General features: G+C 47.6%; 6 protein-coding genes and 2 non-coding genes across 8 annotated transcripts; 4 read left to right on the top strand and 4 right to left on the bottom strand.

The window, feature by feature from the left end:
* Positions 1-5,916: 5,916 nt before the first annotated feature.
* On the top strand, positions 5,917-6,839 carry GGI43DRAFT_408110 (uncharacterized protein). The gene is made up of 4 exons (XM_083206318.1): positions 5,917-6,094; positions 6,159-6,238; positions 6,288-6,344; positions 6,398-6,839. Exons 1-4 carry the CDS (start codon positions 6,017-6,019, stop codon positions 6,552-6,554), a joined length of 372 nt encoding a protein of 123 aa, XP_083059546.1. The 5' UTR covers positions 5,917-6,016; the 3' UTR covers positions 6,555-6,839.
* A 1,774-nt stretch (positions 6,840-8,613) lies between these two features.
* Positions 8,614-8,708, bottom strand: GGI43DRAFT_t142. The gene has a single exon. It is a non-coding gene; the product is annotated as a tRNA-Ser (tRNA).
* Positions 8,709-11,347: 2,639 nt separating this feature from the next.
* On the bottom strand, positions 11,348-11,427 carry GGI43DRAFT_t141. The gene has a single exon. It is a non-coding gene; the product is annotated as a tRNA-Arg (tRNA).
* A 348-nt stretch (positions 11,428-11,775) lies between these two features.
* On the bottom strand, positions 11,776-13,451 carry GGI43DRAFT_408117 (archaemetzincin). The gene has a single exon (XM_083206319.1). The coding sequence runs from the start codon at positions 13,351-13,353 to the stop codon at positions 11,971-11,973; it is 1,383 nt and encodes a 460-aa protein (XP_083059547.1). The 5' UTR covers positions 13,354-13,451; the 3' UTR covers positions 11,776-11,970.
* A 2,524-nt stretch (positions 13,452-15,975) lies between these two features.
* Positions 15,976-16,776, top strand: GGI43DRAFT_81480 (uncharacterized protein). The gene is made up of 2 exons (XM_083210342.1): positions 15,976-16,342; positions 16,403-16,776. Exons 1-2 carry the CDS (start codon positions 16,148-16,150, stop codon positions 16,658-16,660), a joined length of 453 nt encoding a protein of 150 aa, XP_083059548.1. The 5' UTR covers positions 15,976-16,147; the 3' UTR covers positions 16,661-16,776.
* Positions 16,777-17,146: 370 nt separating this feature from the next.
* On the bottom strand, positions 17,147-18,044 carry GGI43DRAFT_384883 (mediator complex, subunit Med18; the record flags this gene model as incomplete). Its single annotated transcript, XM_083203577.1, has 2 exons — positions 17,147-17,549; positions 17,602-18,044. 2 exons carry the CDS (start codon positions 18,042-18,044, stop codon positions 17,147-17,149), a joined length of 846 nt encoding a protein of 281 aa, XP_083059549.1.
* A 407-nt stretch (positions 18,045-18,451) lies between these two features.
* GGI43DRAFT_423608 (polynucleotide kinase 3 phosphatase-domain-containing protein) lies at positions 18,452-20,011 on the top strand (the record flags this gene model as incomplete). Its single annotated transcript, XM_083208264.1, has 3 exons — positions 18,452-18,545; positions 18,605-19,594; positions 19,701-20,011. 3 exons carry the CDS (start codon positions 18,452-18,454, stop codon positions 20,009-20,011), a joined length of 1,395 nt encoding a protein of 464 aa, XP_083059550.1.
* A 762-nt stretch (positions 20,012-20,773) lies between these two features.
* Positions 20,774-23,505, top strand: GGI43DRAFT_81529 (general substrate transporter). The gene is made up of 3 exons (XM_083210343.1): positions 20,774-21,737; positions 21,836-22,009; positions 22,098-23,505. Exons 1-3 carry the CDS (start codon positions 21,460-21,462, stop codon positions 23,311-23,313), a joined length of 1,668 nt encoding a protein of 555 aa, XP_083059551.1. The 5' UTR covers positions 20,774-21,459; the 3' UTR covers positions 23,314-23,505.
* Positions 23,506-24,065: the final 560 nt, after the last annotated feature.

Raw genomic sequence — 24,065 nt, forward strand, 5'->3', positions numbered from 1 at the left:
GCACATGCAATTGAGTGCACACCATCCCGACGCTACATACCTATTACGAGCAAAAGCAATACACCAAATTGTCATTGCCGGACGTGTTCATTTGCCATCAAATCATGGCATTTCCACCAGACGAGACAACAGAGGGATGCATGGCCCAACAAAATAGCCAAACCAGTATCTAACCTACGTCAACGCTCATGATCGCCATCACGCTGCCATGTATCATCATCACCAGCATCATCATGATGTTTCTCCCCCTCCTCAGCTACCCGCCTTTATGCGCAGAAAAGTTGGGGAAGTGCCGTAAAAGCATTATTCACTCTCTTCACCTCACTTCTTCACTTTATTTACACATCCTCGGCTATTACCCCTCCACTCCTTCAGCCAGCCAAGCGCAAGTCCACGTGTTGCCGCGCTCGCATTGGACGCCTGAACAGCCGGTGTGATGAGATCAAAGTGAGCTCTGCCTCTCGTGTTTGGTGGCTTCGCAGCAAATCAAACAGAGCAATCAAGCTTGTTGCTGCAGATGCAGCTGCAGCTCCTCCAAAAAGCTCTATAAGCGGCTCGCAACGCAGCTCGCATGCATGCCGCCCGTCCAGCCTCCTCCCCAGCCCGCTTTTTCTCTTCTCGTCTTGTAGCCAACCCCCGGGACGATGAAAAGGAAATTTAGGCGGGACACCCTTTTGCTCTTTTGCGTTTCTGCTACTCCAAACCGGTAAACAAGATCCAGATTTCGCTTCTGCGCGAGCGGTTCTCTGCGCTCTGAGGTGGCTGCCAACCAACCATCTCCGGTTTAGGCCAATCATCCGAAAGCAAGATGGCCTCACTTACAACACACATGGTGATGGCCAACATGGCCTTTTCCCGGTCTTCTGTCTCTACAAACTAGAGCCTGAGCGCCAGCAACGCATGGTAACCGCCTGATAGACCCAGAAAGACGCCAGACCAAGTCAGCGGGTGCCATTGGGAAGCGAGACGCCGGCTCTGGCACAAACAATTGACATCGAGGTCAGGCTAGGTCTGGAGGCTGGGCTGGCTAGAAATGAGTCAAGTCACAGCCCAGCCAGCCCAGCCCAGCAACAAGCATCAGATCAGTGACCGGGATTGGGATTGGGGAGGCGAGGACCCGCTGCTGCTTAGGTATGTACATGTATAGGTGGGCGTAGTTACAAGCAAGGCCGCAGAGAAGAAACCACTGGCCGAGGCAGACTGTAGACGACGTGCTTCAAAGTCCTACCGGCGTGATGCGCCGCACGTGAGGCAGTGAATGATGGCCAGAGGCCCTTCTGACGTGGTGCAGATGCAACCAAAGGGGCGGCTGTAGCTGATGAACCCTGCCGATACCAGTCAGGTTAACGGCCTTGATATGTACATGTATGAGAGCACTCTAGCAGTATCAGCGAGGCCATTGCGATATCCATACATCCAATCGCTGACGCTCACCGGCACTGTCCAATAGAAGCAGCAGCAGCATCACCGATTGCTACCGCAACTGGTATTGTGTGCGAAATACCATTCTCTTTCGGATATTTTCTCTCTTCTTCTCTTCCCCGTGGTTGGTCGGAATCTTGTTTTCGTGCTACCCTCCATACAATCTGCTGACTACTACCTACAAAGTCCATGTACATGTACCGGTACATGCTCCAAGCGAGTGCGATACACACACATGACATTGATGCCATGGCGCCAGCTCTCCTCGCTGTCGGTCACAGCCAGCCATGAATTAAATTGCTAGAGACACCGACTTCTCCAGCACATGCACGCAGCATCTCGTCGCCCACCGCCTTTGTGCAGAAATGCGCCGATACAATATATGGAGACGGCGAAGGCGAAAGGCGAACAAGCAGTCATATGGAGCAAGCAGAATCTTGAGCCCCCGGGGAAGACGGACGGCGGGGAGGAAACTCGGGGAGATGCCCTTGCAATAGTACATGTACTCCATTGATGCTTATTCCCGTCCTGGTCGCGGTACAAGGGCAGAGCAACAACACATGCCCAAACGCCGTCGAGGCGGGCAGCGGGCCTGGTAGAAGAATGGGGCGAGGGTTGATGCCGGCATCGCTGGCCATTCAGGTGACATTTTGTTAGGGCCATGGCCTTGTATACTGGCCCTTGTACTGCTACTTGGTGCTCGATCCTTCATCATATGGGTTATTGATTGCCTGTACGAGTAATACAACTCTCAACCGAGGGAGCAAACACACTGCACGCTGGCAAAGGAGCCCGGGGAAAGCTGCAATGCACAGCGACGCAGAGATAGGGAAAACGCGGTGGTGACATGCCAAAGCCCACGTATACCACAGCAAGTATACGAAGTACTTGGTACCAGTACTCTGTACTGTATCAGCAACCTACAGCATACTAAAGGAACAAGCTTCTTGATCCAGCATTAGCACAGCAGCGCCTTTGCTGTGAAGCTCTCACCAAGCCCGTACTAGCCCGCCCGGATCTGGGCCTAGCGCCGCGCTCTGGATGCGTGAAGCCTCTTACCCGGATGCACGTCGCCAGACCGGTTGGTTTTGGAGCTGCGTCGTGTACAAGTGTACTAACGTGGTTCTTTTGATGGTACTCCGACATTTTGAAGTAGAAGGATAGAAGAAGACAAAGAAGCGGACTCTTTGCAAGGATTTTTGTCTGAGCTGGATCCGCCGCCCATTGCGTTGGCACTGGGACCCTCTCATCCATCTACAGTACCTCCTCTTTTCTCACTTAGAGTATACCAGGTCTAAGGATCTGGGGCCGGAAACTGACTGGGAAGAGAAGACTGAGAGAATAGAGAGAGAATGAGGGAGAGAATGCTACAGTGCTACAGTGCTACAGCACAAGCAGGGGGGTCCCTCGCGAACTGATCGCGGCTCAACCCGAGCAGGGTTTCTCACTCTCTCCATCCGTGCGTACGTGCGGTCGAAAGATTTTTTTTTTTTTTTTTACCTTTCTTCCTTTTAAAAATTTTAATGTTTGTCCAGGGTCTAGGGCAACTTCTTGAGCCTCCTTTTTTTTTTAACTACTACAACTCCCCAGGCCCTGGTACGGGTGCGCCGACTCATTTTCCTCTGGCCTCCATCGCCCCTATGCAAGAGCTGTTTCACTTCTGGCTGGGGTTGATGGACAGAATTCACTTAGCGAGCTCACAGGCCAGCCAGCGGAGACTTTTTTTTTTCTTCTCAAACAATAACAAAAGAAAACGTGCGGTGAAGGAGTGTTCCCAATTGGAAAGGAAGTAAAATTAGAATTGTCACATCATCATCATATGAGGGCCGGTCATATATACTACCTTACAGTTTTAGTGTTCTGACATTTTTGGCGGTACATGATTCAGTGAGAGTGAGTGAGTGACCGCCAGTATGTATGAGTGGCATGATGACTGGCAGTTAAACTCCGGATGCATGAAATACAATGGTCCGCATATTGGACCCCGTACTCTGTGCATTTGCGACTTGTCGATTATTTGTGGTTTACTATTACTACATTTTTATTCATTTTCGCTGATGTGCCGATGTTGCTTGCATTCACCCTTTTAGCTCTTCATCAAAGACCGTGGTCCGTGTGATGACTAAGCGCATACATGTGCTCGGCACTTGATATCGCACCACCAAATCCATTACCCTATAATCGGCTTCAACGTACACATTCTTCCTGAATTCAAGACCCTGATCACGCTTTACAGATGCCAATCAAGTTCTAATACTCCAATACCTTTCTCCTTTTTTTTAGTGCCAAGGTCTGTCCTACTTTGTCGTGCTGGTGAATAGATTGGATGGCACAATCGTATCACCACGGCACGCGATGTAAAGAGTCATTGCAACCAAGCCACTCGGGACATCGCGTCGAAGTTAGGGCGATTGCAGCTCCTCCGCAAGGGCGCATATTTGCAATTTACCATTTCTAATTGTCAATTGTAATTGTCAACTGTAATTGTCAATCGTAAATCGAGGTACATCTTGTGTCTTGATGGTGCTACCTTAACATTGTTTATCAAGCACCACTAACATCAATATCACATCTAAGCCAAGCCTAGCCAAGCCATTGGGAGTTCCAGTCGCCGACGCGTATTTATCCTGCTACTCCGTAAGACTAATCAAGACTTTACTGTGACCAAAGGCCGAAAGTACAGACACTTCCGGCATACACCCTTATTCAAGTTCCGTTTCACAACCTCCCCGTTGAGGGGACCCCAGATTTTCTCCCGCCTAGTGCTAAGCACTCTATCAAGATTTCTCCTCCCCCTTTATGCGCTCACAAAGGGGCTTACATCGATACGGCATCTGTTAGACTTTTGTACAACAAACACAGTACGCATTGAATGCTGAATAATTTGGCCTCTTTCCCAATCGTGATCGTGTTAGTGGTTAGTATCTCCGTAAACTGGAATAGGAAAAAAATGTTACCTCGGCGGAGCAATACGCCACAAATGTCACTTCGTTCCCCACCGAGGCCGGCTCGGTCTTTGACCTGTTGCTTCTAAACTGATTAGCGCACTACACAAAAATCACAGTTAAATGCTTAGAAAGTCCAAAAAAAAAGTGCCAACATGTCAACGGCGTCGTCTAGTCCCTGAAGCCACGTTTTTCTTACCCGGCGTCCCGGTTTTACGGGTTCAAGGCTTTTGTAACCAAATTCTTTAAAAGTTCTGAGCCTCCATTCGAACAAACTAACAAACTACTGCTCTATCGAGAAGTCAAGTCCGGGGCCTAGTTCGGCTTGTGGCTTGCCCTCTTATCGTTCTTCGTTACATCCCACAATCCCGTATTTGATGCTTCCCGTTTATCCGCTGCCAGTAAACGATTTAGCGGCTTTGAATCGGCGTCTTTTTTGGAGGGGGAGATGCTTGGCTGCTGGTGCCTTGCATGAGTAGTTTTCCCGTAGTATTGGTACCACGGACGCTGAGATACGACTAGCATGCTAGAAAGATGGCAAACACCGGTGGCGTTCTTTTTGTGGTGCAGAATATGGGGGTTTATTCGGAGTGACGGGCCAAAATGGAGTACCTGCTTGTCAGTTCCAGAGTCCACACTGCACCACTGCTGCGACTACGCTGTTTTTTGAGTAGTTTCCAGCATGTAGTACAGTACATAGCAATTGCTGCCGTGCTTGTTCCGCGAGGAGCTCACAAGCTAGATCTTTTTTGATGTGGCCCGCCGGCTGGCGGATTCGATATGGGACTTCTCCGAGGCCGGAAAGATTTCTCTGTTCTTGCGCGAATAGCCGATGTATCTTTGTGTTCCATCGGTTACCACAATGAGGGGGGGGGGGGGGGGTTCTCATTGCGACGTTCCACCTTCTGTGCGCGTCTTGCCAAATGCTACCATCTGCCTCTTCTATTGCGGTGGGAAGTTGCATACTGACAGCTGATTTCCACATGGTCCATATCCAGTGGGAAAGTTTGGCCAATTCGTAGAAAAAGATGCTCTAGATCCAGCCGCAGGCACATGTCAGCCAGCGGCCTGTGCCTCTCTGTCTCGTAACATTGATGTTCCGTGTCTTGGCGTGCCGTGTCCTATATGACACTCATGGTTGGAGTAAATATTAGTGATTGTAGAGGCAGCAAGTTTAGCAGTCTGATATTACTAATAATCCAGAAGATTGCCCTTTATTAACTGAGACAATATTACCGTAGATCCCAACTGAGACAATACTATACGACTATGAAGCCCATTTCGTAACTGAGACAGTATTACTATGGTGTCTAAATGAGATAATACTATAAACTCTACTCCATAACTGAGATGATATTACTATAAAGTCTTACAGGGATAATCTTGCTATAGGGCCTGCTGACCGATATCAGGCGTTATCCCTTATAACAATGAGACAACATCTCAGCTTATGAACTTGAGGAGAGGCTGGATGCTCAGTCAATAATATTTCCACACATCTGCTTCTCTCGAACTCTTCTAGTATTTATATCTCGCTTTACTCTGTCTAGTTTTGCTGATAATCCATCTTCTATTTATTTTCTTCAACACGTACAGCCCATTCAGATTGCCTCCATCATATTTAAGAAGACGTCTCAACGTCGGTCATTATGAGACTCACCAACCTCATTTCCCTTTCTCTGCTTACGGTTAACGCAACCGCGCAAATCTATCCTCAAGAAGGTGAAGTAGGCATTATTCTTCTTCTGGACCGGATTCCAAAGCAAGCGAGTAAATGCTTATTAAATATAGGCTACCTTATTTGACCAGGTCGAGTATATAGGGGACGAGTCAATGGACATTCCCGAGAAGGAATGCGTGAACCTCTTTAGGTAAGGCCATTGTCGAGTACTACCCGCATCTAAATCTAAATTATATCAGTCCCTTCAACCCCTACTTATCGCTCAAGGTGACAAATATGACATGTTTGTTATATAGGTAAGAGGTCACATTCCGACAGAGTAAGCACACTATCCTTATATGAAGAATAGGAACCCGGATTGCGACAAGAAAGGCGACCTGCTTATAGTACCCTCTCCAGGAGAACCAAATCTCAAGGAAAAGGGTTGGGCCGGTCAACAGGATGGCACGGATTTAGATCCATATTCGATCTACTGCGATACGGGTAGCTACGAAGTCCCCAGCTGAAAATATAGGCAATAGCTTATGCAGAAACAACTATGTATCCTCGTTCAACCCTCTAGCTTAGCAAGGTTACACAGCCCTCGCATCTATTATATAACTTGCTTTGTTCACTTCACGCTAAAACATCGCTGAGTATTGTGCTGTATGGTTCCGGTCCGAACCGCGTGCTGTGATATCTAGATGGCCTCTGTACAGTCACAGACTCGGCGTGAGGTAGCCACACAAGAAAAGCCCTCCGTGAGAGCCTGCTGGCAGCCTAATTCGTGCCTGTCTCTACGCTAGTTTGGGAGAAGGGCCTCTGGTTAAGGGCCGTGCATGTAGGTAGTTACAAGTGCGGATGCCGTAGCAGTGTCGTAGCAGTGTCGTACCAATTGGGCAAGTGGAGAGAAGTGTGGGCAGGGCTGCCATGTGGTTGGCCAATCCACCCCCCTGGAGACGGGCTGCAGTTCCAACGATCAGAGGGGAAAAAAGATCCTGTGCCTGGCAGTAGCCGAACTCTGTTTGCGTGCTAGGAAACGTTTCCGGCGCAGAATTTTGTTGCTTCGCAAGCTATTGCTAGGGCATTGAAAGACAAAAAGCCTTCTTTAATCGGGCAACACTTTCAATTAGTCCATTGTCATCCTTGGATCCATGGCTGAACCCAATTGATTTCTAATTCTGAGTAAATTCACACACACAACTCATCGTTGGGGGAGGCTTGTGACAGCGGGGTAACATTGCTTGCGACTACTGGATTCTCAACCCGGTTTCTACAGCCACTTGGAGCTTCCCAGCTTCGAGACATAATGCAGTAGTACCTCAGTGCCGCGCGGTCGCCGCCATCGGAAGTATCGGCGCAGTGCTAGTACCGTAGAAGAAAGGACCGTAGGATAAAAGGGAATAGCTGTGTCACAGCATTCTGCAGTCATACATTACACGGGTAGCATTGCCCTGGTTTTGCAGTGTGATATGGAAGCACTCGTGCAGTGGTGCCTTTGTCTGGCAAGACTGACAGGTTTTTGGCATATGAAGACGAGAAGGGATCCTTGCTCTCGGTATATAGCGGGAGGAATATAGAAAAACTCTGCAATGGATGGCCATCTGATTGGCGATGCCAGATCCAAACACCACCTACAGCCTCCACATGAATCCTTTGCTGCCCTACGAACTCCACCTTTTGACAAGTTCCGTCTTGCCGTCCGGGATGGGATGGATGGAGGGATGGGACGATATTGGGGGAGGGTACCTGTACCTGTACCTGTGCCTGTCTGTATCTGTTCCTGTACCAGTACCTGAGCTGCAGAGAGTGTCACAACAGCAGAGAGCCAGTTAGAACGGCTCGTACAAATTAGTGCAGCACCCGTAGCTTTCGGGCAGCTCTGCGAGCTATTGCTGCATTCGCTCAAGGATCTTGAGGAGCCAATTTGTACCTGCAAGGCGCAGCAGCCATCTTCTCAGGTTGGCCAATTGGCATCGTCTTGAATGAAGCTGCCTCTTTCTGGGGCTTGGTGTTTTAAGGCACGCAGTCCCGAGCATACCGTGGGCTATCATGCCGGCCACTGGGCTATTCAAGAACAACAGAAAGCTCAAAGTAGCATCAACTCTAGATTTCCTCATCGTAAGCTTTGTTTGATGCCTACGAGTACCTCTAGCCACATGCAGACGTCGACGCCGACGCTCATGCAAGCCTCCAGCGACCGAGAATCGTGTCGGGACCTCTGGCCACACACACACGATGGAGGCGCGGCATTTTCAATTTTCTGCGTACCTTGCATTAGATCGAGCCGCTGGGAGGGCTGGGCAGGCGTGCCATTTGTCAGGGCTACGGCTCAAGCCCTTGTCAAGCAACTTTTTCGCATGGCCTTCCCGGGCCCAACAAAAAAGCTTGAGTTGCTTGCTGATGGGCCAATTTAACCAAAGAATTGGAGAAGAGGGATGGGGTCGATGCAATAATAGAGTGGACAAAAATAAAAAAATGAATGTGATATTAAAAGATTGGCCAGAGAGAACCAAAGAAAAAGAGAGAATCTTTACAAGCAATTGCTGTAAGTGCTTATTATAAAATAAAAAAGCAAAAAATAACCGACACCTGCAGGATTCGAACCTGCGCGTGCGAACACAATGCCTAAGATACCAATTGATAGCAGGGCATCGCCTTAACCACTCGGCCAAAGTGTCTATGATTGCTGGTTTGTGTACTATCCAACGATATGAGGGCTGCGTGCACACACATGTACCCAAAATCATTCCTTTGCAGAGAGAATTAGCAGCATCCATCAAGGTTATTGATAGCTGAGAAGAGACTCCCTGCATGCCGTTAAGAATGCCTAATCAAAAATGGCAAATTTTGTGGAAATCAAGACATGGAAATGGGTACTTTGTAAATTATCCCACTAATTCGCTGACACTCAGCCTCTGACGAAGGGGGCTTTCTCAATCACAATGTTAGAGACACGCAGCTTTTTACGCGCGCAAAAAAAGACCTACGGCTGCACAATGCTTGCAACTTGCATTAATCACAGGCCGCCAGAGTACCAATGATGACCTGAGAAAAAGAAAAATTTTCAAATTTTCATTTGTTTTTTTTTTCTTTTTATCCATCGTGATTCGCCTCTTCGGAGTATTATCTCTCACATCCTTGTGAAATCTCAGCACAGAAAAAAATGAAAACTTTTTTTTCTCTTCCTATTCAACTAAAACACGCTGTAGTAGCGCTGTAAGGTCACTGCTGCTCCACTGTGGCTGGAAGCTGAAGGCGCCGGTGCTGGAACTTTGATTCTTCCGCAGACTTCACATTATAGCTCTCTGCTGTCTCCGTTATCTCCCCGTTTTTAATCCAGCTTTTGAAGCTGCTTCTAACGGTATTCTGTCACCGAGTTTGGCGCGAACTTGGTGCGAATTGTGGATGAAAAGACCGTTTTCCATGACTACTAAAGATTGCTAGAGATATCGCCGTTACTAAACGTTGGTGGCACTCCGTGATAGCACTATCTGGGCCTCTACTAATCCCACCATATAACCGCGAGTCGAAAACGGCGCTCTTCGCTCCACCCGTCTTTAGCGGCTATAAATAACCACAGGGATGTGAGTGGCTGGCTATTCAAGAGACCAACCTCGATCCAGTTGTGTGATCCGGTCCAGCCAGCTGTACGGATCAAGAACCCAGCAGAATCAGCCTGTGCTGGCATCCAGCCTGCTTATAGACGGGCCAATCTGATGACTGCCAAGTGGCAGTGGAAGCTCCTCAATGGCCTCACGCAGATGCACGGCCGTAAGCGAGAGCACCAATATCTGCTTCTACATATGTACTCACCGCTGAACATGGGCCGACTTGCATCGAACTGGAACTCTTGTCTTCCCTTCCGCGAGGCTCTTGCAGACGCTCCGCCGAAGTGTGGCGAGTCCTAATTCGCCGTTGCTGCGAGATAGCACGCCCCACGGCCTCTCTATTCGCGACGTACTTGGACATGCACCGAGGACGGACGGCCGTTAGTTGGAAAAGAAAATTCTGCAGCAGCGTCTCAGTGCGTCGGCGCATTGCATTTGTGTGCGTCTTCCATAGGGCGAACCATCAAGCTGTGGATCGTCGGAAACTCTCCCGCTTTGCGAAGCGATGTGGGCACTGCTAGGCTGAGGTGGAGAGGTCAAGGCCGCTCGGTCGGTTGCGCGTTCTTTGCTTTGCTATCTGACCCCCGTCGGTACGACCGTACCGACATGTGCGATTCATTAATTCCAACATTGCGATGGTGTGCTCTCGGAAACAAGCCTTTCCGAGCACAGGTAAACACTCGTACGCACATGCATGATATAGTTTCAGGTCACAAAATGGCTGGATAAACGTGTTCCACTGAGCAGGCGAGATGCAGCTCCTCAAAGCTGATTACAAGCCGGTATGTGTGATGGCAGTATCAGCCATACTCGTACACATGTAGTAGTACACCATGTGCTTCCCTCCCATTTGAGCTCGGAGGGAAACTTGTGACTATCAGCATGTGAAATCGTCCCAATCACCATCAAGGTTGGGACCATAACAGCCTAGTGTCAATTGGCACTGATAGAGTTTGTTCACTTGGTTTAATATGTTCCCCAATGAGTAAAGCTCTTTAGCAGCTATAGAATATGACTACGAGATGTAACGAGCCTTGACATTGTATCTGAAGACGAATACTTCAGCTGCATGTAGTTTTTCCAAAAGCTACATGCAAGGAAAGATTGATAGCCTGTAGCTGAAACGCTTGTCCTCTGAACCAACGTTCTTCAAGGCATAGTCTGGCGCAATACGATAGTTGGAGCTTCATCGATCGATATGTGACATTTGACAGAAAAAGATCGTCAAGCTCACGTAGAAAGCCGCTAAACTACCTACTTTAGAGCTTCTGAATCAAACTAAAACCACCAAATTCCTTGTTTGGTGCACCCATTTTGAAAGATGGTGGGCTGGAATTGAAGAGTTTTCTCTACTAACACGCTCCAGTAATTGGGACGTCTGTAAGATTTCCCGCGGCAATAATGACGACACTATTACTCAGTACATTTTGCAGAATACGAAGAGAATTGGAGAAATTGAGGTAATTGTCATGACTTGGGAGCTCAGTGCTGTCCCCCACATGGTGCGACGATTTTCTTGCTTATTAGTGGGAAGCCAAGTGAAGAGCCATTGGATGGCATGCGAAGTACACGATGGTAAGAACAAGCTGCCTGATACCACGGTTTAGTAGAATTGAATAAAAAAAAAAAATTGATTTGATTTTGTCAAGAGTGTTTCTTGGATATTTTCAGTTCCAATTAATCGTGAAAAACGGCAAAAAGAAAGATCTTGACCGAGACAGGGGTCGAACCTGCAACCTCCTGATGTACTTAATCGTAGTCAGACGCTCTGCCATTGAGCCACACGGCCTTTGATGTTTGGGCGACTCGTAAAGTCATTGAAACAGCTGGACGCTTCTGCAGAGAACATTTTTGATGCGAGAAGTCAACAATCAATTTTCATGGGATTGTCCTCGCAAAGATCTCAAAGCGTTCGTAGTTTGTGAATGATGAAGGTGTGATTTGTCTTTTTTTTTATTAAGAGAATGTATGAGCTTATAGCAGAGATATCTGCTTATTGTGTAGCACATCTCTCTGATTGTATGTGGTGTAAGTGCGATAATGCTCGACAATTGCAAGTCCATGGACGTTAATTGTGCAATGTGTATACAATTATGCTGTGCATTCACATTGGCCGTAGTGTTAGTATAATGTTGGCCTCTTTGTAATAATCTCACAGTTAATACCATGGTCAATCTATCTTAACATGAGATATTACTGCTGCTAAAGCGTCACCTTTAACTTCTTCCCCCAAAACTCTTATACCGTATTCTAAACGTTTTCAATGTATGCCTCTATATCACTTTTCATTCTATTTACAAATTACCCAATAAATCAAGTCTAACTAATGAAATCACAAACTTCGTTCAATCACTACATCCAACCAGGCCCTATATCCCGCAAACATTCTCGAAATGCTTGGATTACTCCATCTCTCACACACCTTCCTCAGCGCCTCATACCGATCCCTCACATACTTTTCTCTAACCGCCATGCTCCACACCTCATCATTCCATCCAGAAACAGTGCCCTCTCCTATCGCAGCGGCGAGCTTCTCCAGACAAACGGGACACACATACGGCGGCTGCCGCTGTGCTTCCTCCGCACTGCCGCACCCCTGCATCGCGCACGCAAAGTACACGCAGTGGTCCAGTCCCAAACAGTGACACAGCTCATGCGCCATGGTCACGGCAGTCCTTCCGAGCCATTGGGTTGTTGGGGCTTCCGACGGGATGCTGCTTTCGTGACGTACAGTAGTCGCTTTTATGGCCATGTGTAAGGGGCCTCTGTTAGTATTGGGTGTGCGTTGGACGGGCTGTGGCTTTGACGTGGAGGTTTCGAGATGGCAGAGTTGTTTGATGTAAGCTGCGCAATGTGAAGATGGCCATGCGTGGCTATTATCTTTTGGCGCACATGAGGGCTGGTCACGAAACTTGGAGACAGCTGCGATGCGACTGCCTCCGTATGCTCGTCCCGCACAGAAAATGTCTTCATCGTCTTCGTACATGTCCTGATCTAGCAGTATCATGATTGAATGTGCATCAGAGGGAATATTCTCAGCCAGGGCATCCAGCATATCGTTCGAGTTGACTTGCATAGGAGACACTCCGTCTGGTGAGGCACGGCAGCGAATTCCAAAGAGCTCTTCACTCGGAGACTTGAGGCCAATTTGTTTCTCTGTATTCGAGTTTTTCAAGACGGTGCCGTCGTAGCTATCCCATTTTTGCCAGTGAAAGGGCTGTTCAAAGATCTTGACGTCCATGCCATAGAAGAATGCCGATAGATATTCCACAATGTCTTGTATATCTGGAGGGCTGATTTGTGTATCTTGTTCCTTTGCTGAATTCTTAGAATTATAGACGGACCATGCCCGCATCTTGGAGAAACTTTTCTCGATTAACGGACTGGGCACAATGTAAATTGTTTTCCTCTCTTGAGTCACCGGGTTCCTTTCCTCTTCATCTCTCCATTCGTTGAAGTCTTGAGGCGGCCATTCTGGGTCTTCGGCTAGATCGTCATCAGGGAGAACCAGCGGTCCAGGAAAGGCCATTTCATCTTCAAAGAGCTCTTTGCTAGTTAGGAGCTCTAGCTCTTTGAGAACACGTCCTTCTTGAGTTGCCGCCGAGATACGTTGTCTCCTATTTGGACGTTTGAATCCTGCTTTAGACGCGTGCGGTGAGACGTCCAAGTAGAGGGATGTGTGTTTGCAGGCATGTTTTGCATCAGCGTTTGCCATGTCTATGAGCGTGCTGGCTATGAGCCTAACAGAAGCTGATTTAAATAATTGATGAATGGGAACAATTTGAGATTGGAAATATTGTATTTTCTTTTGTTTTTCTGGAGTTTATCCTGTATAGATGCATCGTTGTTCTGATTGGCTTGGCAAAGGTCTGGCGCCCCAAAGTAGCGCTGCTGCCTATCTCGAGTTTGAGCTAACAACAAGAGGCAAAGGCGGTATGCTTCAGATATGTCTTGTTTATCCTTGGATTAGCCAATGTTCCTCCAAGCACTTTTCTTATATTTCTTGACTTAAACTGCAAATAGTTTTGAAAATTGCTTTCTGCCTGTCCCGATGCTCTTCCATCATTCCAGGCGTAGGGTAGCCTCCAAGTCAACACGACATGACTAAGAACCAGGATGTTGTCAAGGATCTAGAAGGATTCGTATCCGTCACGCGAGATTAAGTTTGAGGATAAACCTTTAAACTCAATTAGTGTTAGATGCTTCTCTTTTGCGATTGATTCGACTACACTCTTCAAGATGAGGTGGATTTTTTTTAGCGTGTAGAATCTCTGTCGTAGTTACTGTATGCATAAGCCTTTATTATATATTTTATAAAGCTTGGTGCCTTCTCTTGGGGTTTTATTATGATGGCAAATGGTGCCACATATAGTTAATAATACAGTGTAAATGCAATTTTCTTTTGCTTGAAGGAATATCCTTGAATCCCTTCTTATATCTCTAATAACTCAGTCTGATGTATTATTGCAACTCGGCAGTTTTTAATAAGTGCCGGGATACCGGGAGCGGGATGATACATGTACGTATTCCCCGAAACTCTTGGCATTGGAGCCGTTGCGCCCCTGCCGGCGCCACCCGACGTGGGAGGCAGAAAACGGCGACAACGGCGTAATACTATTATCCCCAACGTAGAATAATTGAAACATAGCCTTTAATCTTGAAGATGCGAAATACTAATAAACACGAAATCTTCTAATAATCTTTTAAATGGGCAAAGTCAAAGGAATACGCCTTATTGCTCTTATGTTACCGAGTGCAGATGAGCGTGATGCGATTGATGCGAGAGAAGCTGATATGCGTTTGCGATTCTCATAGATCCAAGTTTATTAGCTCTACAAGGTAGATGCTATAGATTCCAAAGAGCGGCTGAGCTTGCCTCCTTTTTGGTGCCAAGAACCGAACAGGTTGATGGACGCGTAATTTGCTTATGCCTCAGTCTTTCATATCCGGGATAACCGGTCCCCAGCCCCAATCGTGAATAACACCCACATTGTCAATAACCATCACCAATAATACCCAATGAAAAATCAGTGAGCTATGAGATACTCTGCAGATCACAATGCATACAACTACTAGCAATAGTCAAATGATCCAAAAGAGACGAATTTGTAAATTGCAGTCTCAAAGAGGGTAGCCGGAGAGAGCATTCCGCACTGGTCAAAGATATTCAGGAACCGGTTATTTGGCCGGTTAAGTGTTAACCCCTTTTCTGTGCTTCTCTGACATCGTCATTCGCTCCTAAGAGTTGCTTTCGCCGCCGTTGCTGGCACTATTTACGTTGGGCTGTGTCTGGCCCCATACACACTTGTCGATCAGGCGGAGAGCTGTGATGCTAACAGGAGCTCCCTCCCGCTGGGAAATCGACAAGTCGGGGTTTTCATAATGCGCACCGTTATACCTGCAAAGATATAAATTTGTTTTAGATGTTTTATAATCTTGATTACTATATATTCGTATCCTATACGAAGCATACGTAATTTGACAGCCCATATTGACGGCCGGGTTGATAAGACAGCTGGGAGCTATCTCTTACGGGTCCGCCGCCGTCACCGAAGGTTGGTGGCCTCTGATCAACTTATACTATCAATCGAGCATGACTCGATATAATCCTGGCATGGCACTTGGAATGCCGTTTCCAATTCGCTCATCGATTCCATTTTGTTACCTTTTTGGCCCAGGCTAGCCTCATGCTGTTGGCTTTAATTCTTTAGCGCATAGCACTATGGGCTTGACGATCGCGGGGCATGCTCTGGGGTATGAAGCTCTCATCACAATCCCCCTTGAAGAAGTGTTTCATCCAACATCATATGACTGTTAATCCTCGCGCTTTATGGTTGTAAATTCTATTTCGCAGTTTAAATTTCTAGAATTACTCTCATGCGTATTTAGCATAACCAATTTCCAAATTGTTCTTGTTTCCATGTGTAGACTCAGGGATCGCCCTTGATCCTTGACAAGCTGGGAAATTAGCTAAAGCTACCCCCACACATCCTGCCAGGAACAGAAGTTGCGATCTTCGCTTGAGTCCTTTGGTAGTATGTCATACCGTCTAGCTGACGACTCGCGAGCTGGTTAGATCGGCAGATTGTGAGACTAACCCACGAAATGTCGTGCCATCCCTGACGTTTTGATACCATGTTGCTGTTGTCAAGAGGCTTAGCCATGGGCTTACCAAGTACATCGTGGCACTCTTAGCCTTGATACCTAAACGAGCTTGTCAAGGAAGATCTCAATTGTAACTGTGAATTTCTTGGGTCCAGATATGGCCAAGCTTAATGTTATGACTGCCGATCGAAGAGGATGATATAGGAGTAGACTGGAGCGGTGTATCGAAGAGGAGAGAGGTTGAGAGATATAAAGAGGACTGTTTCGCCCACAGCTTCTCATTGCCTTTCCTCATCAACAAGCAATTCGCTCTCAGTCACTCTTTTGCACAGCAAGCAACAACTTCAGAAGTTCTCAACTTCAGTCACTCATTTAGTAATTTTCTCACTTCCAATACCGCCAAAATGCGTTTCGGACTCGCCGCTGTTTTCCTTGCCACCATTGTCGGCACTGGTCTCACTGCCCCTCTCGCTTCCCAGCGACGCTCTCTCGTTGGTGACGTCGGTGGCCTCCTCGGAGGTATCACTCAGGGCGTCGTCGTCGACGTTGTTGCCCTTGAGACCCAGCTTGTCTCTCTGCTCGGCCCCATCGTCCAGACGGTAAATAGAAGCTGACAATTCACAACCCATGTATATGAAGCTAAACAGTTTGTTTTCTAGATCGAGTCTGCTCTTCCTGACGCCACCACCCTGGCTTCCAAGCTTGTCAGCCTTGTTGATGGCGTTGGCGCTCAGGCCACTGATGCCCTCGGCCTGAACAACGTTGTTCAGATCGTTGGTGAGGCCATCGCCATGGTTGCCCAGGGCGTTGACTTGAACGCTGTCAACGCTTACCTCAACGCTGCCACTGGCGGTACCGTCACCAGCCTTGAGTCCGCTCTTGGCATCAACAACCTTACTCAGGTTCTCGGCCTCTAAATGTGATATGGCCTATTGGGGGATGCAAAAATCGACCTAGATTTTTGGGGATAGTATTTGCAGTTACGATTCTTGTTACCTAGCCTTACTTGCAATATACGAGCATTTTGGAGGTGTCTGGCGATTGAAGATACCCGTTTCTTAGAATTTCTTCCCCATGATATCGTGATTCCCGTCCTTTGTGTCTTATAGAATATTTATATCTGTGGAGATTCGTATCGGAATCGCTATCATGAGGCAGTGGGTTAAACCGGTAAAATACCACTCTTATGGGTTTCGTAGGAATTCATATAAATTGCTCTTAAAACTTGGTATCCAACATGTCGTTTTGACCGCTTATTTCGCATTTGTGTTGAGTAGTTGCATATGGATCAAGCTGAACTTGAAACGCTATCGCTCAACAGTCAGGTTCAAGGATTGAAAGTCAGCGTTGGGAGTACGCGGAATATCCGTATCCAGCGAAAATAGTATATGCTAGCTCTGAAATCATGATTTCCCTAAAAGTACTTTTTGTGGAAGTGCTTGGACGCCCTGCTGTTGCATAGCTACCCGAGTGTCGTGTACCTTGCGGTCAATAACCTTGAAGTCAAACACTCCGTCGAGATCTGCGCGAAACTTCAAAAGCTGGTCTTGTGATTTCTTGATCTCATCTGGTTTATTGTCCTGGACGACATGCGCCTTGACCTGCAGTATCCACCGACTCTGCATATCAATCCGTGTTAAGGACTCCCAGGATGGCAGACTTGATTTAGGTCCTGTAGGAGCTGCTGGCATGTTTGCAAGGGGAACATAGTCGTCGATTGGGCCGATGAAATAGTGCCTAGTTAGACAGAACTCGATATCATCGCGATAGAACCGATACGTCTCCTCCACTGTCTCTGTCTTGAACCTAGGCTTTATTAGACCACGGCAAAAATGAATTGAAAGGACCGAATACTTACTGATAGTTGTTTTCCTGAAGTATAGACGGCAACTTCCTCTGTTCCCAGAGCTCAACCTTCTTGCGCTGGGTGAGAATCGGCTGACCACGAGGCGGATCTGGAAAATCCGTCCATCTCAGTATGCCTGGGACGAGATTGAGATCGACTGACTCAACCTGGGGGCCCAAGTCTCGGTCTTTAAGGATTTCATAGCGAGCTTGAAGGACGAATGACTGGCGAGAGAGATTCTGGTGTAATTCCTTCCAGAGCAAGGCCGAGTCTTTGCGCATGGGCTTCTCAAAGGAGCGTTGATTGGTGATCCCAGATGGCCGGGGAGGGCCTTGAAAATAAATAACTCGGTTCACAGACTCCCACGGCTGCATTGAACAGAAACCGCTCAATACAGCGAGGGCTGTATTGATGTCGCTGTCCTCGACCAGTGCGGTGAGGAATAGCTCGTACATGATGAAGCTAGACTTCGTACCCCCAGCAAACGATTGAGAATCAAGTAGTCTCCAATACTGAAAAAATCCGAATTTTATAGGTTCAAAAAAGAGAAATCGGTGAATTTATAAGGCGTACAAACTATAGAGTGTCGATTCGTCGAGGTCAATTCTGAGATGCCGTAGCACGTTAAGCTTCATAATTCAATTTAGGCGTGTTGGCGATAGCTTTAAAGAGCCTTTGGAGCTGCACGTGACCACGCGCCGCAGTCGCATTTGTGCCGCGTCTAGGCATCTTTCTCTGCCTTGACTCAAATCAAACCAGTATCTTGCAAAAGCTGCCACGAATGCTCTTATTGCGTCGAGCATCTCTTGTACGCGGTATCAGCCCCTATAGAAACCTTGGTAGCTCGCTTTTTAAACAAAAAATGGCCACACAAAATCCACCAAAGAAGCGAAAGGATCCCGGTGCACCAATCTCCCCACCTCCCCTCAAAAAAACCGTGAAGAGCACTACTACAAGTATGGCTGCGTATCCTTGTATAACTGGCCTCTTGTCAGTGGCTAATATCCATTTACAGAGTCAGCTATTGCAGGCTTTTTTATGCCAACCTCTCAAAAGCCCAAAGATCGAACGGTGTGGTCAGAACGAAGTCCTACAGAGGATGCTCCCGCAACACTGCTAGTTGGCAGGTACCAGCCGGAAAACGACAAAGGATCCCCATCTAAGAGAAGAAAGATAGCTGCATTTGATTTCGACTCGACTCTCATTACTACGTCATCGGGTAAGAAGCATGCGTCCAACGCAGCAGATTGGAAGTGGTGGGATAATACAGTCCCAGATCGATTGCGTGAGCTGTATGAAAAAGAAGACTACCATGTGGTGATACTCTCAAACCAGGCCGGATTAACGCTACACTTTGACGCAAACCACAAAGGGCCAAAAGCTAATGCTCAGAAACGCGTTGCTGAATTTAAACAAAAATGCAGTGCTGTATTAACTAGCCTTGATCTTCCAATGACGGTTTATGCGGCCACGGGGAGAGACATTTATCGAAAACCCAGGAGGGGTATGTGGAAAGAAGTCTGCGACGATCTCGAAATTTCTGAAGACGAAGTCAATTTGAAGGACAGCTTCTTCGTTGGTGATGCAGGTGGTCGAATCGCTACTCTTGGGAAAGGAGCCAATGGTGCAGCGGCAGCGATAGCAAAAGATTTCAGCTGCTCTGATCGTAATCTCGCACACAATATTGGCATCGATTACTTGACACCCGAAGAGTTCTTTAGAGGGGAGAAGCCTAGAGACTTTGTTCGTGAATTTGATCTAGTAAGCTTTACATTCCCGGAGGAGGATGGAACTCTCGATACTGCCGAAGACGTCTATGAACGGAAAAATGATCAAGACGTCGCTCTGTTTTGCGGCCCTCCTGGAGCCGGGAAAAGCACATTTTATTTCAAAATCCTCAAGCCCCTCGGTTATGAGCGAGTGAACCAAGATACGCTAAAATCTCGCGACAAATGCATTCAAGTTGCCAAAGAATTGCTCAAGGAGGGCAAATCTATAGCTGTCGGTACGTGCTATTTCATATTCTTATGCTGCAATGTTGCTGTAGTGCCATATGTATCCCAGCTTTATCTGCCACTTGTAGCTGATACAAGGCTAATATGAGGGAATAGACAACACCAATGCAGATCCTGACACGCGGGCTCTATGGATTGACGTAGCTAAAAAGGCCGGCGTCCCAATCCGGTGCCTTTGGTTTTCAACTCCGGTTACAGTGTGTGAGCATAATGATGCTGTCCGAGCGAACAACGTCGTATTAAATCCAGAGGCTCGACAGAGTCTTCCTAAATTGGCCTTCACTGGATTTCAATCAAGATTTAAAGAGCCAAAGGAAAAAGAGGGCTTTCAAGACGTCACGGAGGTCAAGTTTAAATTCCGAGGCACCAAGGAAGAGTACGGACTTTGGGGCCAGTACTGGATTTGAGCGGACAATGCTTGGCAAAGCTGCTGCTGCACACCTTCACGCCTGGAACTGGTAGACCTGCCATGCGCCGTGCAGACATCCCGTGCGGACATACCGTCGGCTTGTTCGACGGTATTGGTGCGCACCAATTACCATATGACTACGGAGTACTAGCGATTTCCTATGGAAACGACCTTCACAGCAGTCTAGAAAACAACACTTCAATCACATGGATAGATAGCCACCATCACGGGACGGATAAAAGACAGTCCTCACTGGCCGCTTCTCTGGACTTTGACTTGGTTCGCTGCACTTGATCATGAGCAAATGTTTTGTGAAACACTTCAGGCGATAAACTTAGCGTCAAATTGAGAAAACCACAACGTTGAGCAAATACACGGTGATGCAGGAACAAGCAACAATTCTTCCATTACCTACAAATTCAGCCGGTTTTTCTTCGACGAGGAAGAGCGGCAATTGGTTTCTTATCAGCCACACAACGGATGACGAAATGTTCGATTACGAAACGAGCCCAATTCGACATAGTTCAATGTAACCAAAGATCTGGGGTTGTCGCCCGGCCAGGTTCACCCTAGTCGCATAAGACGTGAGTGCTACTTGCGCTTCCTCATCTGCCAGGATAGCGGTAACCAGCTAGAAGATAATACGGATATGGATTGCAGGTCAGAAACAGATTTTCACCGAACGTATAACGGAGGTTGCCCGATCCCCCGCACTCTCCAACTTGTGGCTTTCCCCTCACTATTTAAGGCCCCGAATTAATTAGATTTAGACTACTTGGCGGGCCGCCAGACTGCTGACTAGTCAAAACGGATCTACAACAAGCCACAACTAGGCACCTATACTGGGGCGCTGGGTTCTATGTAAGACAGCAGCTGGGAATACGGCATGGGCATGAGCACAGCATACGATAGTCGTGGAGCTCTGTGGAGTACACGCCGGCGGCTAGCAAGCGATGGGCAGAATTGAACGGTTTTAGAAGGACAATATGCGGGGCTGGACCAGTTTTGCTGGTCCATTAGCCAGGGATTGACATGGCGCGGTGCGTTGTTCGAGGCATCGACCAGCATTCGGCCACGAGTTGAATGTAACTTGGCAGCTTGGCTGCAGGCACTGAGTGGTCTTGAACTACTAGAGGCTAAATATGGATGGCAACACAGCCATCCGAGACACTCCGACATTTTGCAAGTGTGGGCACTAACTGAGAAAAAGGCTCTTCGTGCGACCATCTGGGGCTTCTCTTGGCCTAAGGATTCTGCAAACTGTGTGAATGTGGGCGAATATATAATGACATCTTCCTCCTCCGCTCTGATACTTTTAAACCAGCACTCTCTACCCGTGCGCATCTCAAGTTTTGTCTTTAGCTTTTATAGCTACTAGATGCTTACTACCCTCGTCCTTACCACGGTGTCAGTCTCTTTTTAATTACTTGCATCAAGACCGCCGCCATGGGTGTCGGGGCGAAGAAACCCGTCAATATCTTCAAGTTGAAAGACTTGGGAGAGCCAGAAGGAGCTCTGAACTGGCGCCTCTGGTTTGCAGTCCTATCTTTTGGCCTGCTCGGTGCTGCGCGAGGTATCGACGAAGGATTGATTTCCGGTGCCTTCAACTCAGCCAATTTCCAAGCATCTATTCATTATGCCTCATACGATACCGTCGACCAGGCCAACATCAAGGCCAATGTCTCTGCCATGGTCCAGATTGGATCCGTCGCTGGTGCGTTGTTGTAAGTCGTGTCACCGCTTCTTTCATGCATGGTTGAAGTCTCCACTATCGCTGCCACGATCGGTTGCTAACGAATGACCACTTGCGTTTTCGCTATAGTGCCTTCCTGATTTGTGATCGTATTGGCCGATTGAATGCCACGCGTGTGCTGTGCCTCATCTGGGCTATTGGCATTGCTATTTTTATGGCCGGCGGAGTGAAAGGAAACTTGGGCGCCATCTATGCCGGTAGATTTATCGCCGGCCTTGGCGTGGGACAGACGCCGGTCGTAGGGTGAGTTGAGAGCCTTAGTTAAATCCCCCCACTTGTGTCTTTACTTGTGCATAGTTGTGTACGACTAACACGATGCAATGTTGTGCAGTCCCATTTACATTGCTGAAATTGCGCCTGCGTCAATTCGAGGCCTCTGCACATGCTTCTTCACCGGTGCTGTCTACCTTGGTATAGTGCTTGCTTATTTTGCCAACTATGGAAGCCAGCTTCACATCGCCAATGGCAGCTCGAACCAATGGCTTGTTCCCACCAGTTTACATATCATGATGAGTGGAATCATTTTTATTCTTTCCTTCTTCCAGTACGAATCGCCACGCTTTCTCGTCAAAGAGGGTAAAATCGAGCAAGCTGTCTACAGCATGGCTCGCTTGCGCCAGCAGTCTCCCGACAGCGAGTATGTCAATCGCGAAATCGCCATGATTCAGATTGGCCTTGACCATGAGCTGGAAGCCACCCAAGGTATTGGTTGGCTTGGAAAAGTCAAGGAGCTCATTTTTAACAAGAGCAACCTGTACCGGGTGTATCTGTCATCCATGGTTCAGCTGCTTGGTCAGTGGTCTGGCGCTGGATCCATCACCCTGTATGCGCCGGATCTATTCAAAATCCTGGGCATTACTGGAACCAACGAGTCTCTTCTTGTTACTGCCGTCTTCGGCATCATCAAATTCGTGGCGGCAATGGTCTGCGCTCTCTTCCTCGTTGATGTTATCGGCCGCAAGCGTGCTTTGTTATTGGGTATTGCGCTCCAGGTCATTTCCATGGTCTATGTTGCCGCTTTCCTTACTGCTGTGCCTCAACTCGGAGTTGTCAAAAACTTTGTCCTGCCCGAGAATATGTTGGGCCCCAGCCGAGGTGCAGTTGCCATGATCTACCTGTCAGGTGTCGGTTGGGCACTTGGTTGGAATTCCATGCAGTACCTGCTCACGGCTGAATTGTTTCCCCTTCGGGTTCGTGCCCTTGCTACCTCATGGGCTATGACCCTTCATTTTGCCAACCAATATGGCAACTCGCGCGCTTTACCCGTTATGCTGCTTAGCACTTCACAGGGAGGAATTTCGCCCATGGGCACTTTCTGGTGTTTTGCGGCTGTTACCATACTAGGTGGCATCTGGGTGTGGTTCTCCGTCCCCGAAACTGGTGGCCGTTCTCTTGAGAGCATGGACGCCCTGTTTGACTTACCGTGGTACAAGATTGGTCTGTATGGTAACAAGGATGCTGAAGAGAAGGATATGATTGTTGATGAAAAGCAGAGGGCTGCCGAGGAAGAGTTTGGCAACGCGCAGCAGATTGAGCATAAAGCGTAGATGACATTTGAAGCTGGTTCTTACAATACTACCTGTTGGCATGAGTTAAAAAAAAAATACGATAGCATTTGGACTATCTAGCTACAATGAGGAATGACATTATGACAAAATATTTACATTTTCCGGAATCCTGTGATTGTGACATGCCACTCATCTTCAATAGCCGAAGAACATGTATTGAGTTGAAATATCAATTACCGGCTCCTGGTTCTAATTGCTCTTCATACTTGCGACTTCTTCCGACATTTCTCTCACTATTATTCCATGTCTCTATAATCGAAACCGTCGTGCTAGATGTGAGGCTAATTTTTACCTATACTGGCAATCGCTACCAGCTACCTTTTTAGTCAACTTTGTAGTTTGGTCCGGAGGTTGCCCGAATAACTTGGGGCGACTATTGATGGTCAATGCTTTTTCTTGAGAAATGAATCGTGAAAGTAAGCTGCTAGTGGAGAGACTAATGAAATAGTGACATTCTTCTTTCTTTATATAACATTGGAACATTTGAATGACTCTTTTCTTATGGAAAGTGAATGGTTTCACCAATATCAACACGGAGATCCATCTCATTCAGTACAAGTCCTCTTGTTCTAGGCGACGGAGATGCAATAATAGCGCTGTCATCTTCCCTCACGGCCATTATTCGTTAGCTCAAAGTTGAAGCAGTCCTAAACGCCACAGACGACGATCTCCGATATCCCATCCCACATATCCATGCTTGGCTGCTCGGCAAATTGATACGCGCCTTCTCC

Source organism: Trichoderma evansii (genome assembly GCF_050947405.1).
Source record: "Trichoderma evansii strain SZMC 28006 chromosome Unknown GGI43scaffold_13, whole genome shotgun sequence".
Classification (NCBI taxonomy): Eukaryota; Fungi; Ascomycota; class Sordariomycetes; order Hypocreales; family Hypocreaceae; genus Trichoderma; species Trichoderma evansii.

Excerpts from the sequence above, each read along its gene's own strand:
- GGI43DRAFT_81529 (XM_083210343.1), top strand. The coding sequence starts at position 21,460 with ATGGGTGTCGGGGCGAAGAAACCCGTCAATATCTTCAAGTTGAAAGAC. Across the intron at positions 21,738-21,835 it reads TCCGTCGCTGGTGCGTTGTT|TGCCTTCCTGATTTGTGATC; the intron begins GTAAGTCGTGTC and ends TTTTCGCTATAG. Across the intron at positions 22,010-22,097 it reads GGACAGACGCCGGTCGTAGG|TCCCATTTACATTGCTGAAA; the intron begins GTGAGTTGAGAG and ends AATGTTGTGCAG.
- GGI43DRAFT_408110 (XM_083206318.1), top strand. The coding sequence starts at position 6,017 with ATGAGACTCACCAACCTCATTTCCCTTTCTCTGCTTACGGTTAACGCA. Across the intron at positions 6,095-6,158 it reads TCTATCCTCAAGAAGGTGAA|GCTACCTTATTTGACCAGGT; the intron begins GTAGGCATTATT and ends TATTAAATATAG. Across the intron at positions 6,239-6,287 it reads GAATGCGTGAACCTCTTTAG|TCCCTTCAACCCCTACTTAT; the intron begins GTAAGGCCATTG and ends AAATTATATCAG.
- GGI43DRAFT_81480 (XM_083210342.1), top strand. The coding sequence starts at position 16,148 with ATGCGTTTCGGACTCGCCGCTGTTTTCCTTGCCACCATTGTCGGCACT. Across the intron at positions 16,343-16,402 it reads TCGGCCCCATCGTCCAGACG|ATCGAGTCTGCTCTTCCTGA; the intron begins GTAAATAGAAGC and ends TTTGTTTTCTAG.
- GGI43DRAFT_408117 (XM_083206319.1), bottom strand. The coding sequence starts at position 13,353 with ATGGCAAACGCTGATGCAAAACATGCCTGCAAACACACATCCCTCTAC.